The sequence below is a fragment of the Mus pahari genome, unplaced genomic scaffold, assembly GCF_900095145.1.
Source record: "Mus pahari unplaced genomic scaffold, PAHARI_EIJ_v1.1 scaffold_10316_1, whole genome shotgun sequence".
Lineage (NCBI taxonomy): Eukaryota > Metazoa > Chordata > Mammalia > Rodentia > Muridae > Mus > Mus pahari.
Window position 1 is genome coordinate 14,417 of NW_018392297.1, and position 18,764 is coordinate 33,180.

Genomic DNA, 18,764 nt, shown 5'->3' on the forward strand with positions numbered 1-18,764 from the left:
ATGATAACCACCAGTTGAGCCAGCACCATTTGTTGAAAATGCTGTCTTTTTTCCACTGGATGGTTTTAGCTCCTTTGTCAAAGATCAAGTGACCATATGTGTCTTGGTTCACTTCTGAGTCTTCAGTTCTATTCCATTGATATACCTGCCTGTCACTGTATGAATTCCATACAGAAATGTACAGAATCAGTGTAATCCTCATCAAATTTCCAACTTAAATTTTCATGGAGTTAGAAAAAGCAACTCTCAAATTCATTTGGAATAAAAAAAATCCAGGATAGCAAAAACTATTCTCAACACAAAAAGAAGTTTTGGTTCTGCACGGGGGTGCTGTGGCTGTTCCACAGCCCACTGTGCACAGTTCCTTCCAGGAGAGAGATATTCTCTTCCAGGAATGCTTTATCTCCTGGGCTGGGAGGTGAAATAGCCACTTCCTCTCCAATAATTGTCCTGAATGGGATAGCAAGGAGTACACAGGGTAAAGGAACAGTAGAGTGACTGGTACAGTTTCCTTTCTATCCACCATCTGCAACCAAAGCTTGGGCTATTCCAGAACCCTCTGTACACAAGTCCTATCAGGAGAAAACTTGTCTCCCAGGAGTGCTGACATAGACTTACAGACCCACAGGGTGGACAAGCTCCAGCCAGAGGCAGCAAGAACATCTAACACCACAGGGGTTACAAAAGGCAAACACAAAATCGTAACCAATAGAAACTGAGGCTACTTAGCATCATCTCTGAACCCAGATCTCCCACCACAGTAAGTCCTGGATACCTAACACACTGGAAATTCAAGATTTGAATTTAAAATCACACCTCATGATGCTCATAGAGGATTTTATGAAGGACATAAATAACGAGCTTAAAGAAATACAGGAGAACACAGGTAAACAAGGAGAAGCCCTTAAAGAGGAAACACAAAAATTCCTTAAAAAATTACAGGAAAATACAACCAAACAGGTGAAGGAATTGAACAAAACCATCAAGGATCTAAAAATGGAAGTAGAAACAATAAAGAAATCACAAAGGGAGACAACTCTGGTGATAGAAAACCTAGGAAATGTATCCGGAGCCAAAGATGCAAGCATCACCAACAGAACACAAGTAATAGAAGAGAGAATCTAAGGCACAGAAGATACCATAGAAAACACTGGCAAGACAATCCAAAAAAAAGCTCCTAACCCCCAAATTCTAGGAAATCCCAGACACAATGAAAAGACCAAACCTAAGGATAATAGATATAGAAGAAATTGAACTTAAATGCCAGTAAATATCCTCAACAAATTACAGAAGAAAACTTCCATAACCTAAAAAAAAAAGAGAGAGAGAGATGCTCATAAACATAAATGAAGCCTACAGAACTCGAAATAGATTGGACCAGAAAAGAAATTCCTCCTGTCACATAATAATCAAAACACCAAATGCACAAAACAAAAAACGAATATTAAAAGCAATAAGGGGAAAAGGTCAAGTAAGATATAAAAGCAGACCTATTAGTATTAAACCAGACTTGTCGCCAGAGACTGTGAAAGCCAGAGGATCCTAGACAGGCATCATAGAGACTCTAGAAAAACATGAATGGCAGCCCAAGTGTGCCCACTCTCTCCCTACCTATTCAATATAGTACTTGAAGACCTAGCCAGAACAATTAGACAACAGAAGGAGCTCAAAGGGATACAAATTGCAAAGGAAGAAGTCAAAATATCACTATTTGCAGCAGATATGATAGAATACTTATGTGACCCCCAAATCCCACCAGAGACCTCCTAAACCTGGTAAACATCTTTAGAAAAATAGCTCTATATAAAATTATCTCAAACAAATCAGTGGCCTTCCTCTACACAAAGGATAAACAGGCTGAGAAAAAAATTAGGGAAACAACACACTTCACAATAGTCACAAATATAATAAAATACCTTGGTATAACTAACTAAGCAAGTAAAAGATCTGTATGATAAGAACTTCAAGTCTCTGAAGAAAGAATTTGAAGAGGATCTCAGAGGAGGGAAAGATCTCCCATGCTCTTTGATTGGCAGGATTAATACAGTAAAAATGTCCATCTTGCAGTAAGTAATCTACAGATTCAATGCAATCCCCATCAAAATTCCAACTCAATTCTTCACAGAGTTAGAAATATAAATTTGCAAATTCATTTGGAATAACAAAAACCCTAGAATTGCGAAAACTATTCTCAACAAATAAAGAACCTCTGGTGGAATCANCATGCCTGACCTCAAGCTGTACTACAGAGCAAAAGTGATAAAAACTGCATGGTATTTGTACAGTGACAAGCAGGTACATCAGTGAAATAAAATTGAAGACCCAGAAATTAAGCCATCCACCCAAGGTCACTTCATCTTTGACAAAGGAGCTAAAACCACCCATTGGAAAAAAGACAGTATTTTTAACAAATGGTGCTGGTTCAGCTGGTGGTTAGGTTGTAGAATAATGCAAATTGAGCCATTCTTATCTCCTTGTACAGAGCTTAAGTCCAAGTTGGTCAAGGATCTCCCCATAAAACCAGATACACTGAAACTTATAGAGGAGAAAGTGGGGAAGAGCCTTGAACACAGAGGCACAGGGGAAAAAAATCCTGAACAGAACACCAATCGCTTATTCTCTAAGAACAACAAATGGTACCTCACAAAATTTTAAAGCTTCTTATTGCTGGAAACACTATCAATAGTAGAGAAATGCAACAAAGAGATTTGGAAAAGATCTTTCCCAATCCTATATATGATAGAGGGCTAATATCCAAATATACAAGAACTCAAGAAGTCAGACTGCAGAAAATCATGTAACCCCCTTAAAAATGGGATTAACAGCTAAACACAGAATTTTCAACTGAGGAATAGTGAATGGCCAAGAAGCACCTAAATAAATGTTCAACATCCTTAGTTATCAGGGAAATAAAACCATCTCACACCTGTCAAAATGGCTAAAATAAAATACTCAGGTTACAGCAGATGCTGGCTTGGATGGGGAGAACGAGGAACACTCCTCCATTTCTGATGGGATTGTAAGCTGGTACCACTACTCTGGAAATCAATTTGGCTATTCCTCAGAATATTGGACATAGTACTACCTGAAGGCCCAGCTATACCACTCCTGGACATATACTCAGAAGATTGTCCAACATGTAATAAGGATGCATGTTCCTCTATGTTCTTAACAGCATTTTCTAATAATAGCTAAGAGCTGTAAAAAATAACAACCCAGATGCAGTTCAATGGAGAAATGTATACAGAAAATATAGTACATTTACACAATCCATTACTGCTCAGCCATCAAAAACAATGAATTCATGAAGTTCTTAGGCAAATGGATGGAACCAAAAAAATCATCCTGAGTGGGGTAACCCAATCACAAAAGAACATGCATCATATGCACTCACTGGTAAGTAGATATTAGCCCAGAAGCTCAGAATACCTAAGCTACAATGCACAGACCACATGAAGCTCAAGAAGAAGGAATACCAAAGAGTGGACGCTTCGATCCCTTTTAGAAGGAGAACAAAATACAGGCGCATATATGTAGATAAAATTTAGAGCAGAAAGTGAAGGATAGATCATCCAGAGGCTGTTCCACCTACGGATTCATCCCATATACAGTTTTCAAACCCAGGCCCTACTGTGGATGCCAACAAGTGCAACCTGAAAGGAGCCTGATAGGGCTGTCTCTTGAGAGGCCCTACCAGAGCCTGACAAATACAGAGATGGATGCTTGCAGTCAACCATTGGGCTGAGCCTGTGGTGTCCAATAGAGGAGTTAGAGAAAGGACCAAAGGAGTTGAAGGGGATTGTATCTCCACAGGAAGTACAACAATATCAACCAAACAGATCCCCTGGAATTCTTAGGGACTAAGCCATCAACAAAGGAGTACACATGGCTCAAGCTGCATATGCTGCAGAGGATGGCATTGCTATGCATCAATCAGAGGAGAGGTCATTGGTCCTATGAAGGCTCTATAGATACCCCAGTGTGGGGGAACTGAGGACAGGGAGGTGGGAGTGGGTGGGTGCGTGGAGGAACACCCTCATAGAAGCAGGGGTAGGGAGGATATGATACGGTATTTCCAGTGGGAGTAGGTGGAACTGGAAAAGGCAATAACATTTGAAATTTAAATAAAGAAAATATCCAATAAAACATTAAATAATTAAAAAATATGGATACAATAAATGTTGTACATAAACACAATGGAGTACTACTTAGCTATTAGAAATGGTCACTTTAAATTTTTCATTCCAATAGATGGAACTAGAAATTACCATCCTAGTGAGGTAACCGAGTAACAAGAGAACACACAATGTATGTACTCACTGATAAGTGGATATTAGGCAAAAAGTTTGTAATACCCACCATTTAACGGACACATATATGAAGATCAGAAGGAACTCTTCAGTCCTACTTAAAAGGGGGAACAGAATAAGCATGGGAGCTAGATGGATGGACTTGGGTGGAAGAGTGGAAGGTGAAGGAAAAATGGGGGCAGGACCAGGTTGGGGAGGAGACAGTGTAGATGTACAGAGGGTCGGGAAATTGAACAGAGGAATGTAGCAGTTGGGGATGGGCAACTTGGAGTAGCCACTAGAATGTTACAGATGCCAGGAAAGCAGGAGGCTTCCAGGACCCAACAGGCATGACATTAACTGAAATACCCATCAAAGGGGATTGAGAACATATAGAGACTATATCGAGAAGTTAGGCACCAACCCTCATTGAGGGATGAGGCCACACACCCATATCAAAAATATGAACCCAGAATTGTTCCAGTCTAAAGAAATACAGGGACAAAGCATTGATCAGACACTGATGGAAAGAACATCCATGGACTGCCCTACCTGGGGATACATCCCATATGTAGATACCGTCCCCAGACACTATTGCTGATGCTAAGAAGTGCTGGCTGACAAGAGCCTGATATAGCTCTCTCCTGAGAGGCTTTGAAAGAGCCTGACAAATACAGATGTGGATGCTTACAGACAACCATTGGACTGAGCTCTGGGACCCCAATGGAGGAGTTAGGAAAAAGACTGAAGGAGCTGAGGGGTTTGCAACTTCATGGGAAGAACAACGATATCAACTAAACAAAGCCCCCTCTCAGCTCCCAAGGAGGAAACCACCAATGTAAGAGAACACATGGAGGGACCCATGGCTCTAGCTACATTTGTAGCAGAGGATTGCCTTATCTGGTTTCAGTGGGACGGGAGCCCCTTGGTCTTGTGGAAGGTGGATGACCCAGCAGTGGGGAATGCTAGTGCTCTGAGGCAGGAACGGGTTGTGTGGGGATGGGAGCATAGGAATAGGGAGTTTGGGGAGGGTAAACCAGGAAGGGAGATAACATTTGAAATATAAACAAAGAAAATAACCAATAAAAATTTTTAAAGGAAGAGAACATGTACATAAAAGATTTAGTTGCTATTCTGAAGTAAAGTTATTTCCATGTTGTTCTCGTGTCTAATTATTTCCCATTACTTAGTTTTGTCAGAGCAATGTAGAAAGAATGGAAAATCTTCAGAGAAATTAGTACTTCACCTGTCTCATTGGAAATCTCATTGTCTGGGCAAGGAGTGCAGTCAAAGCAACACGAAGGCTTGCTCTCAAGGACAACTTTCCTGAATCCAGGACTGCAGCTCTCAGTGCATACAGACTGAGGAGTCTGAAAAATATTTAATACAAGATACAAAATGCTTAGCTCTTAATTAGTGCACAAGCATGCATTTTGTAATAGGTGTATTAATTAAAATTTATATATAAAAATATGCATTATTGCTGTATTACTCCATTTGGCTATTGAATGAAATGTGGAAATGATGTGTGGTCAGCAACAGCAATCATGTTCCTATCCTGAATATGGACAAAATCTGCCTAGTTTCCTAAAATCACTGCTGTCATAATTACCTGCCATGGTGAACTCTACCCTCAAACTGTGATGTTAAGAATAGAATCCTACTTTCCTCACATTTGTTTTGCTTCCTCCATTTTTTCCAAGATGTGAGTTAAGAATAAAAGGGACATCCTCTCAATTTGTTGTCTGTCAAAGACTTAAAAGTAAAGGCCACCTGAAAACTGACTGTGACTCCCAAGCTAGTTGTCTTAGTTATGGTTTCCCACTGTTGTGATAAAACAGCATGTCCATAGCAAATTGTGGACAGAAATGTTTATCATCAATGGAAACAAGGGCAGGAGTTAAAGCAGAAAACTGGAAAAGTAATTAAAATGGAGACCATGCAGTATTTCTGTTTACTGTCTTGCTAATCATGGATTTCTCACCTTTGATGCTTAAACAATTAAGGACCATCTGCCACTACTCCCATTTTTTATGTGTCATTTGTGAAATTAGTTATTTTTCCACTAACTGTTTTATTAAATTTACATACAGGATACTGCCCCTCCTGGTCCACACCCAAACAGTCCTTCCCTTCCTTCACCTTCTCTGTTGAGAGGCTGTGGGTCCCCTGGGTCTCATACCACTCTGGGAACACCAAGTCTCTCCAGGGTTAGCCTCATACTCTCATACTCTGGCCAAAGAAGGCAGCCAAGCTGTGTAATGAATTGCACAGACAGCCATTAGCTTAAGGACAGCCCCAACTTCAGCTGGTTTGGAACCAACATGGAGATTGAGCTGCACATCTACTACATATGTGGGGGTTGGGGTGGGGCTATGTCCATCTCATGTATGGTCTTTTTTTTGGTGGCCTAATCTGTCAGAGCCTTCAAGAGTCAAGGTTCCTAGACTCTTGGTCTTCCTGTGGAGTGCCTAAGACCTTCTGTGTCTCAATCCTTTCCTAAGAGTTCCTTAGCTCTGTCCAGTGTTAGGCTGTGAGTCTCTTCATCTCTGTCTGTCTGCTGCTAGGTCTTTTTTTTGCACACATAACAAAGGATCATTAACTGTTTCAGGGATTGGAGATTGCCCTGGGATGGATCTCAAGTTGGGCCAATTATTTGTTGGCCATTTTATCAGTCTCTGTTCTTTCCTTACATTTCTTTTAAAAAGGACAAATTTTGGTTCAAAAGTTTTGTGGCTGTGCTGTTATCCTGATCTCTCCAAGGTAGGACAAGCATGGCCATAGGAGGTGTCTCTCCTCTCCATCTTCCATATCCCCACTGCCATTTGCCTCAGCTATGGTCACTTGAATTTACTACTGGTAGTCTCCCTAAAGCTATGTCTCTGACACTTCTTTGCAATTTCCCCAACCCCTTCACTCCTGGCAGCTGCAGATGGCCTTTTTTCTACTATCTGGCCATCTTTCCTGACTCTTCCAACACCTGATACTGAGACCAACATTCCCTATCACTTTCTCTCTCACACCCAGTTCCTCCCTACATCTACCTATTATGTCAATTTTAAACCACTTCTAAGTGATATATAAGTATCCTCACTTCACTCTCCCTTTTTGTTTAGCTTTGTTGGGTTTGTGAATTGAATCAAGGCTCTCATGTACTTTATGACTATGGTCCTCTCATAAGTGAGTAAATTCAATGCATGTCTTTTGGGTCTGGGTTACCTCATTGAGGATGATATTTTCAAGTTCCATCCATTGTCCTGGAAAAACGTATGATGGCCGAGTTCTTTTATTAGCTATTTTCTTCATTTACATTTCAAATTTTCTCCCCTTTCCTGGTTTTCCCTTGGAAAACCCACTATTCCATCCACCACCCCCTTCTCACCAATCCACCCACTCCCACTTCCCTGTCCTTGCATTCCCCTACACTGGTGAGTTGAGCTTTCACAGGACCAAGATTCTCTCCTTTCAGTGGTGTCCAACAACTGCTACATATGCAGCTGATGCCCTGAATCCCTCCATGTGTACCCTTTGGTGGGTGTTTTAGTCCTTGGGTACTTTGGGGGGGGTACTGGTTTGTTTATATTGTTGTTCCTCCTATGGGGCTGCATACCCCTTCAGATCATTGGGTCCTTTCTCTAACTTCTTCATTGGGGTCCCTCTGCTCAGTCTAATGGATGGCTGTGAGCATCTACTTCTGTATTTGTCACACACAAGCTGAGCTTCTCAGGAGACAGCTATATCTGGCTCCTGCTGGCAGGCACTTGTTGGCATCCACAATAGTTTATGGGTTCGGTAATTGTATTTGTGATGGAACCCCAAGTGGGGCAGTCTCTGGATGGCCTTTTCCTCAGTCTCTGCTCCACACTTTGTATCTGTATCTTCTCCCATGGGTATTTTCCCCCTTCTAAGAAGGACTGGAGTATCCACATATTGGTCTTCCTTCTTCTTGAGCTTCATGTGGTCTGTGAATTGTATCTTGGGTAGTCCAAGCTTCTGGGGTAATATCCATTTATCAGTGAGTGCATACCATGTGTATTCTTTTGTTATTGGGTTACCTCACCTAGGTTCATTTTTTTTATAGTTCCATCCATTTGCCTAAGAATTTCATGCACTCATTGTTTTTAATAGCTTAGTAAGTATTCCATTGTGTAAATGGACCACATTTTCTGTATCCATTCCTCTGTTGAGGGACTTCTGTTTTTTTCCCCCAGGTTTTGGCTATTATAAATAAGGCTGCTATGAACACAGTGGAGCATGTATCCTTGTTATATGTTGGAGCATTTTCTGAGTACATGGATGGTGAGTTTTTAAGGGCTGATTAGTATACCACTGTGTGAATGAACCACTTTTTCTGAATCCATTTTTCCATTTAGGGATATCTGGGTTGTTTTCAGGTTCTGGCTATTAAGAATAAGGCTGGTATAAAGAAAGCAGAGCAACTGTCCCCCTGATATGGTAGAGCAGTTTTGGGTATGTGCCCAGAAGCAGTATATCTTTGTCTTCCAGTTTTCTGAGAAACTGTCAGATTGTTTTCCTGTGTGGTTGTACAAGAGGTGTGCAATCTCACCAGCAATGGAGGAGTGCTGCCTTTTCTCTACATCCTTACTACCACATGCAATATCTCTAGTATTTTTTTTTTAAATCTTAGCCATTTTGATTGGGGTAAGATTGATTCTCAGGATAATTTTTACTTGAATTTCACTGATTAATAAGCTTGTTGAACATTTCTTTAACTGCTTCTAAGACATTCAAGACTTCTTTTGATATTTCTCTGTTTAGCTCTTTATCAAAATTTTAAATTATATTTTCTTTTTAAATTAAAGAATCTAACTTCTTGAATTCCTTATTATTCAGAATATTAGACTTCTGTTGGATGCAATGATAGTGAAGATCATTTCACAGTCTATTAACTCCCATTTTTGTCTCATTGATAATGTTCTTTGCCTTATGGGAACTTTTCTGGTTCATGAGTTCCCATTTATCCATTGTTCCTTGATATGTCCAGGAAATTGTCTTCTGTTCCAATGATTTCAAAGCTATTACCACTTTCTCTTCTATTAGATTCAGCGTATCTGGTATTTTGTTGAGGTCCTTGATCCACTTGTACTTGGGTGTTTTGCAGAGTGATAAATATTGATCTATTTGCATTCTTTTCCAAGCAGATATTAAGTTAGACCAGATCATTTGTTGAAGATGTTTTCTTTTTTCCATTGTAAAGCTTTGACTTCTGGCTAAAATCAAGTGCCAATGGATTTCATTCCACTGATCCACTAACTACCTTGTTTCTATACAAATCATGAAGTTTTTATAATATTGCTCTGTAATACAGCTTGAGCCTCAGTGTGGTGATTCCTTCAGAAGTTCTGTTATTGTTCAGGTTCATTTTAGGTATCTTTGTTTTTTGTTTTTCGATATGAAGTTGAGAATTACTCTTTGAAGGTCTGTAAATAATTGTGTGAGTATTTTCACAGGAGTTACATTGTATCTGTAGATTTCTTTGTTAATTTTGTGGGATTTTGGTAACACTTAAACTTGCCCATTTTCAATAGGTTAATCAAAGTCATCAATGAGAATGAAAGATCTTTCCAAATTCTGATGTTTTTTCAACTTATTTCTCCAGGGTCTTGGATTTATTTTCATACAAGTCTGTGCTTTGTTTGTTTAGAGTTATATCAAGATATTTTGTATTATTTGTGGCTACTGGAAATAGTGTTTTTTCACTAATTTATTTAACAGCCCATTATTTTTTTATAAATTGAGGAAATATCTCCACTCTCATTTTAATGGTCCCTTGTGTGTATACTCAGTTTTAGGACAATACTTTACTGGTTTTGTTTGATGAAAGCAGTTCAGAAATACTATCCATACATAGTAAGATTCCTCTTCTCAGGGAAGTCAAATTTATGTTATTTTGAAAAAAAATTACCTGTTACTCTGGAAGTCAATATAAACACCCCGATATTTCTTTTGTTACAATGATGTCAGAATGTAGTTATTGATATCCTTTCTTTAAGGAGCAAAATGATTAGATAATTTTAAAATATTTAAAACACAACCACCAAAATAAAGAAACAGTAAGACTCTTAATAGTTATGAGTGTATTGGTGGAAGAAATATTAACAACCAAGAGTCACTACATTCATAAACATAATATTTACTTATATTAGAAACACACCTCTGTAAATCCTATGGGCCAGGTAATCATATATTCAGATATCAACAATTGTTTCCCCTTGGAAGCACTGGGAACAAATGTACCCACTTTCACTAATAGGGGCAGACCTGCTGGGAAGCTCACAATGTTGGTAATATCATACTCTGGATCTGACTTCCTTTTCCAGTCCAGAACCACATGGTCACCAACAGAATTTTTCACTTGAATATTCTTCAGAAAAGGATGAAGCTAAAAGATATGTGAAATCCTATGATCAAATTGAAGTTTTAGATTTATAACTGAATTAAGAAAGAGGAGTTATTTTCTGATAGTAATGTATTATGTTAACACTTTTAATTAATTATCTGTGGGATTGAACAAAGGAAAGCTTAAGATAAATAAATATAATTTAGTATCTTAAATGTCAGTTTGCATAGAATTTAATATGCCAAGCAGTACCACACAGTCAATGATTATATAGAAAACAAATCACAACTTTTTGTCTCTTTTTTTTAAAGATTCAAACTATTTCATTTCTATCACTATTATCCAATGGAATAAAATACAATTCCAAGAATATGTATAATACTTTGACAGGGGCCTATTACTTTGGTATATTTAGAAAAAATTATCTCATTACTATTCCAAGTACTACCAAATGTTCTAGCACTATGGAGTAAACAGATCTCAACTTCTTTGAAATCTAGATATATCCTTATATTTCCTGAAAATTTCAAAGCCTCAATATTTAAGATGAGGTTACTTGAGTTTGGTGGATAATCAGGAGTGGTTTAGAGCACATAAATATTCTAATTGAATATAGGAATGTTGGATATATTTTGTGTAAAATGCACATGAAAGCCTGGATTTTTTGTTTTGGTTTATTTGGAAGACTGAAAATATTTATTTTAAACAATTAAACGTTTTATAAACTCATCAACACATGATTCGATGGCAGTTTGCAAACTGGACAAGACAGCCTAACAATATAATTGGTAGCCAAGATCTAAATGTTTGTTGACTTCTATGGAACCCAGAGGCACACATTTGGCCTGCATGCTTCACTGATTTAGAGAGCGCCTATTGTTCCTAAGAATTAAAAGGTACACAAAATTTTCTAGGATCCAAAGTCTTAAGGCCTCAAAGCCTCATGACTCATGCCTCTCAAAACAGATAGACCAGGGCGACTCCAGATACCCAGCAGCCAGGCACTTGGATTTTTAGTTAATTCCAGATGCAGTCAAATTCACAACTACGACCACCCATCATAACTAATAGTATCTCATGCTTATTTATCTATAGTAAGGTGTGCTCTAACCAACAGTTGCGTTGTTTTTACCCTCTAATCACCTTTTCTCTGGCAATTACCATTCTACTTCCAAAATCTACTCTATAAATTGAATCTAGATTTTCTTTTTTGTGTTTTGACACTTTTCCGTTTCATTATTCAATTCCATCCTGATTGCAGCTCCTCTTTTCAGGCTTATCCCTTGCACAATGAATTCCCCAATCTCAAATCACCTTCTTCTCTGAGATGGTGGAGCCTCCCCTGTGTGTTCCCCACTCTAGGTCATCAAGATTCTCCAGGGCATGGCACATCAATGAAAACCTTGTCTTTCCACTGAGGAATTACTAAGAGAAATATCTCTGCTATTTCTTTCAAAAGCAGAATTATTCTGTGAAATGCAATCTTCCACAAGCCCACTCATCATGTACATAGACATTGGAGTACATTGATATGTAAGCACTGAAATATAGTCTATGTCTTATAGATTATTGAATGGAAAAAATAATATAGCATCACTAGTTTGAGAGCTTTTAACGCATCTGATGTCATGTTGGTGAATTTAACATATATAGAAAGGCACATTACCTGCCAGGGTGATAACAGAGTCCTATCAATATTTGCCTGTGGTTGAACTTGTATTTGATTGAGATTCTTCTCATGGAGACTGTGAGCCACTGCATACACAGCATTGTACACATTGTAACTCTCTTCAGTCATGACCATTTTAAAAACTCTCCCTGGCAACAATTCCAAAGTGGCATTGGGCACACAGTTTTCAAAGATTTTACATTCAGAATACAATACTAAGCAATTGAATTTCAAGGACCAAAGGATATGAAGAAAAATATCTTCTGGGTACTTGATAGGGGTGGCTTCCTGCTCAAAATTTGTGAAACCAACAATCTCCTCATGATGGGGTGAAAAAGTGAGAGCCCCATGGCATATATCTAACATGGTATATTGTTCATATTCTTTGCCAATCCATTTTGAATTTACAACCCAAACCTTGTTCATTTTATTTTCTCTATAGATACTATCCATTACACTTGTCAGAAAATCAGTGGGCCCATAAGTTACAATCACATCTGCTGATGACTCTAGAATTTGCATCTGAGTATAGGTTAGCTTACGAGCTACTCCTTCTCCTATATATGTTATTGTTTCCACAAAAGCTATGCAGACTTTATTCTTTTCCAACTCTGTTCTAAAGTCTGATAAAAACTGAGCACCTCTGTGGTCATCTGTGATGAGCAGCCCCACCCAGGTCCAGCTGAAATGAAGCATCAAAGAGGCTATACCATAGAACAGTGCTGCGTCTTTGGGGGCCACCTGGTACAGAGATGGAAACTGGTTTGTGTCAATTTTTGCATCATCAAAAGGCCCAAAAGTAAGCTGAAAGGAATACAGTATTTTAAAATGGAGAAAAAGAATTGCCATTCAAACAGTCTTAGTCTTAAAAAACAGATTTAAGTTATAAAGTTCATACTCTGCTGAATAATTCTTAATGTCACATTTCACCTCCTGAGTGTTTCCAGAAAAAATATTGAAAAGTCTCAGTTTCAATTTACCTTGTGTACTGTTTATCCTTCTTACTCTATGTAAATGTAAAAAAGAATATGTCTTCATACATCTTTGTATTGTCTCTTTTATGTCAAGTAATCAAAATAGCTCCTTTTCATTTTGCAACCAGCTAGTTCTGAGAAAAAGAGACCTGCCTGCCTACCACTCACATCATTTGTACTCACCTGAGGAAATTTGTAAAGATCCAACAGTATCCCAATTGTTTCAGATGTTTTCCATGATATTCCAGTAAGTGTAGCAATTGATTTGCTCTCTTTTTTACAGTTGTAATTAGGGACTGATTTGCTCAAACCTGTGAGCCAATAGAATACACTCCTCAGAATGTTCCTTTCACGAACTGTCAGATTGCAAATCTCAAGTCCCAGAGACGTGTTTGGTAAAATATGGGGGTTCAAGTTGATTTCATTGATGGCAAATATCATGGCCAAAACAAGTTGGTAGTTTTGTATATTCATCCTGCATAGAAGTATCACAGCATTCAAATGGGGAACTCATAATTCTTTTACCTACAACTTAAGGGCAAAGTCTTCTATATTTTGAAAGCTCTTGTTAGTTTAGAATACACAGTTTTATGTCAGTCAACGAATTCTTCCTTTCAAATGGTATGCTATGACATTTGTAGCTGATAAGCTACTAAAAAGCATAATTTCTTCATTATAGATTCAGAGAGTTTGCTGTCTCTGGCTTCCCAACGTAGAAATACAACATAATTCCACATTAGAATGAAATATATTTCTACACAACTTATCCATGCTTCTTGTCTTCAAATATCCAAAATTATGTAAAACAGTTGGGACTATTATGAAAGAGCTCATTTAGTGAATTCAATCTATTTGTGTCAAGCTTTGGCTTTGAACAAACAGTTTATTTTTTTTCATCTTGGAAAATACTACCTTCTTGGAGTGGACCAGACGTTAAATACCTTTTGCAAGAAGGAATGTCTAGGAAGGCAATCTTATTGGGTAAACCTGCAGAGCCTCTAGGTTTCTCATTAGTATGGAGAACTCTGTTTTGGGATGTGTGACCACCGGTCTTATTTCCTTATGTGGGAAGTTTGGCACATATCCAGTTCAGGAGTCTAGTATGGAGTAAGGAGATTTGTACAATCTCAGGTGGGTGCCTGGGAGCCAGGTTCTCAGACATACTCAACCTTACTATGTTTCTTGCATGGTCTAGTATCCCACAAATTTGTCCTTAAGAAAACACTAAAGAGGATCAGGATTGGTGAGAAGTCTCTATGCTGGGGTACATTATGTGAAATTTTGTCACTATATTAGATTGTTGCCTGCCAAACTTACTGAGAGTAAAGTGCTAGCTTACTTGTCAGCTATTAGTTTTGCTATTTCTGTAGGGACTGAACCCAGGGACCCCAATGGAAGAGATAGGGGAAGTATTGAAGGAGCGGAAGTGGATTGCAACCACAAACGAAGAACAACGCCAAGTAACTGGACTAACCAGGCCTCCCAGGGACTAAAGTGCCAACCAAAGATTATACATGAAGTGAGCCATAACTCTAAATACATATGTAGCATAGGATAGCCTTATCTGATATTAATGGGAGGGGAAAGAGGCATGATTCCCTGTGTACGGGGATGCTAGAGGGGTGAGGCAGGAGTGGGTGAGTGGGTGGGAAAGCACCCTCATGTAGGTAAAGTGTAGGGGGATGAGGGGGGATGTGATGGGGGGTCTTGTGGAGGGGAAACCAGGAAGAGACATATCATTTGAAATATATAAAATTATTAAGAAAAATGTATTTGTTTAAGCAAAAAGAAGACAGCATAAATAAAATAGATACTTCCTTCAAATAAAATGCTAAATTAAAAATATTCCAGACAAAAACATCCAGGAAATCTGGGACAATATAAAAAGAACATACTTTAAACACATAGAAATAGAAGAAATAGAAAATGCCCAGGTAAATAATCCAAGATATTTTAGCCAAGTCAGAATAAAAGTGTCCTAACCCAAAGAAAGAGATACCTATAAACATGCAAGAAGCTTATAGAATACCTAAAAGACAAGAAAAGTAAACCTTCCTGCTACATCATAATCAAAACACTAAATATATGAAAGAAAAGAAAAAAGAAGAGAACATCTACAAAAAGATTAAAACTGCAAGAGAAAATACCAAGAAGCAATATATGAAGGCACACCTAACAGAATTAAATCTGAATTCTCAAGAGGCACATTAAAAGCCAGGTGGTCTCGGGTAGATTTAATTTAGACTCTAAGAGACCACAGATAGCCACGAATAGTATTACACCCAGCAAAGCTTTCAATCGCAAGAGATGAAGAAAACAAGTTATTCCATAAGAAAGACAAAGTAAAGAAGGTACTAGTTGAAAAATTCTAACTGAAGGGGGTTAAATGTATCTCTGAAAATTCAGTCAATAAATAGCCTCATACCAGCATAACAAAAGAAGCAAAGCAACCATGCACTCCACCACCACTACCAACATCAATACCTAAAACAAAATAACAAAAATTAACAATCTTTTTTAAAGGTTTGTTTATTATAAGTCCACTGTAGCTGTCTTCAGACACACCAGAAGAAGGTGTCAGATCTCATTACAGATGGTTGAGAGTCACCATGTGGTTGCTGGGCTTTGAACTCAGGACCCTTAGAAGAACAGTCAGTGCTCTTAACTGCTGAGCCATCTCTCCAGTCCCCAAATTGACAATTATTAATCATTGATATTTCTCATTATCAATGGACATGATTCCCTGTAAAATAACATAACCAACTAAAATTTCTACAAAATTATAATGAAAACGTGGCTTCATAATACAAATACTCCTCAATATGAAAGATAGACATTATCTCAGAATAAAGTCCTTGAAAGAATTTCCAAGCCAATATCCAAGAAGATAGTTAAGGTAACATCTAACAAAATAGACTTCCAACTAAATGCTAAAAGGAGATTGGGAAGTGGACTTCATACTTATTACAGGAAAATATACCAATATTATATTTCAATTCTTAACAACTATGCCTCAAATTTAAGGGTACCAGTATTTGAAAAGAAACTTTACTAAAGCTCAAAACACATCATCCCTCACACCCTTGTAGTACTCAATAAAGTACTTGCAGAGGAATTGAAAGGGCATTGAAAATATCATCTACTATGATCAACTGGGTTTCATCTCCGAGATGCAGCAATGGCTCAGTATATGAAATTCTCTCAATGTAATCCACAATATGAAAAACCTGAGAAAAAGTACATGATCATCTCATTAGAAGCTGAAACATCATTTGACAACATGGAGCAACTCTGTATGATAAATTGTCTTGTAATGGTCTGTGATACAAAGAACATACATTTAAGAAAGGCAGTTTACACCAATCCTATATCCAAGAAAGCAGTTCTTCAACTGACAAAGAAGACAAAGATGTCCACTACCTCCAGAACTATTCAAAATAATACTTGAAGTTACAGAGTGAACAATAAAATAGTAGAGGAGTTTAAGGGAATTCAAATAGAAAAGGAAGCTATCAAAATATCACTAATGGAGGAGTTAGAGAAAGTACCCAAGGAGCTGAAGGGGGCTGTAACCCTGTAGGTGCAACAACAATATGAACTAACCAGTACCCCCTGAGCTCGTGTCTCTAGCTGCATATGTAGCTGAAGATGGCCTAATCGGCCATCATTGGGAAGAGAGGCCCCTTGGTCTTGTAAACTTTATATGACCCAGCACAGGGGAAGGCCAGGGACAAGTAGTGGGAGTGGGTGGGTAGGGGAGCAGGGGAGGTGGGGTATAGGGAACTTTTGGGATAGCATTTGAAATGTAAATAAAGTAAATAATAATAAATAAAAAAGAAAAAATATCACTATTCACAGATGATCCGATAATATAAATAAGTGAGTCAAAAGTCAACGTCGAATATATGAAACTAATTAAATATTATCAGAAACCATCTTATATGAAAACAATAAACAGACCAAGGAAGAAATTAGATGTACAGTACCCTTTACAACAGCCACGAATTACATAAAAATCTTGTGGTATCTATAGCCAAGCATGTTAAAACATGTATAATAAAAATGTTCTTTCATTGAAGAAGGAAACTGAAGAAGATATTAGAAGACAGAAAGATCTCAAAATCTGATGTAACATTAGGACCAATGTAATGAATATGGTCCTCTAATCAAACTGGTGAGTAGAACACAACATCCCTTTCAACACCACCACAAGTGCCAGGGACCAGCAAGAGCTGGGATACAGGAACCCCACCTGACCAGTGGCTCGGGTTCCTTCCAGTTAATGCTGGTCTACCTTGGTTTTGAACTCAGAAGACAGCCCAATGCCCCTAAGAGGAGGTACCACTTCCAGGTGCTGCAACACACCCAGGATCTTAGGATCCCAGGAGCTTTGTCACACCAGATCTCAGGGTCTCAGAGGAAGCTTAGTCACACCAGGATCTTAGGGCTCATAGGAAGCTTGATTGCCAAGAACTCTGACACACCCAGAATCTCGGATTCACAGGATCACGGAATCCCAAGATCACAGAAAAAGCTGGACTCTGAGGAGTTCTGACTCAACCAGGATTACAGAAAGGACAGGCTCCAATAAGATATATTGAGGGCAGGGAACACTTTAGATAATCAGTTGTCAGGAAGGAAGCCTAAGAACAGAAGCAACAGAAACCAAGTTTACTTGACATCATCAGAACCCAACCCTCCCACAATAGCAAGTTCTAGATACACCATCACACAAGAAAAGCAAGATATGGATATAAAGTCACTTCTAATGATGATGATGGAGGACTTTAAGAAGGACATATATGACTCCCTTAAGGAAATACAGGAGAACACAGGTAAACAAGGAGAAGCCCTTAAAGAGGAAACACAAATGTCCCTTAAAGAATTACAGGAAAACAATCCAAACAGGTCAAAGAATTGAACAAAACCATCCAGCATCTAAAGATGAAAGTAGAAACAATAAAGAAATCACTGTGCACTGCCGGGGAGAGGGCGGATTGGAGAAGCATCACAGCTTCTGGGAAAGATCCCGTTTCTGGTTCCAGTCATCTGGCACCTTTCCAGCATGAGGAGGCTGTCTGCCTGGGAGCAGTCTCCGTGCCTCAACCATCACCTGGCACCTTTCCCACCTGAGGCGGGGTGTCCACCCGGGAGGAGTCTCAAGGCCTGAGCTGGAAGGAGAACCATCTTTGCTCCAGTGCACTGCTGGGGAGAGGGCAGATTGGAGAAGTGATGCAGCTTCTGGGCTCCAGTCTGTGCTGGCAAGAGTGTGGACCACAGAAGCTACACAGCTTCAGGACAGACAGAAACAACCTGACTTCTGGGACAGACTCTATTTCAGGCTCCAGAAATTTGGGCACCTTCCTTGCCAGAGGATAGGTGGCCACCTGTGAGGGCTCTGTCTGCCAGAGCAGGTGAGAGAGTCATATTGTGTCCAGAGTCCTTCAGTGGCTACACTGTGCAGGTGAGTG

The 18,764-nt window shown here is 38.8% G+C and overlaps 1 protein-coding gene across 1 annotated transcript in view; it reads right to left on the reverse strand.

Annotated features, from left to right (window-relative positions):
* LOC110314923 (vomeronasal type-2 receptor 116-like) overlaps nucleotides 1-13,767 on the reverse strand; it is a 19,999-nt gene extending 6,232 nt beyond the window's left edge. The window contains exons 1-4 of the mRNA XM_021189111.1: nucleotides 13,477-13,767; nucleotides 12,317-13,123; nucleotides 10,465-10,692; nucleotides 5,536-5,659 (exon numbers count right to left, since the gene is read on the reverse strand). Coding sequence (XP_021044770.1) covers nucleotides 5,536-5,659; nucleotides 10,465-10,692; nucleotides 12,317-13,123; nucleotides 13,477-13,767 — 1,450 coding nt within the window. The remainder of the gene's footprint in view (nucleotides 1-5,535; nucleotides 5,660-10,464; nucleotides 10,693-12,316; nucleotides 13,124-13,476) is intronic.
* Between the last annotated feature and the right edge of the window lie 4,997 nt (nucleotides 13,768-18,764).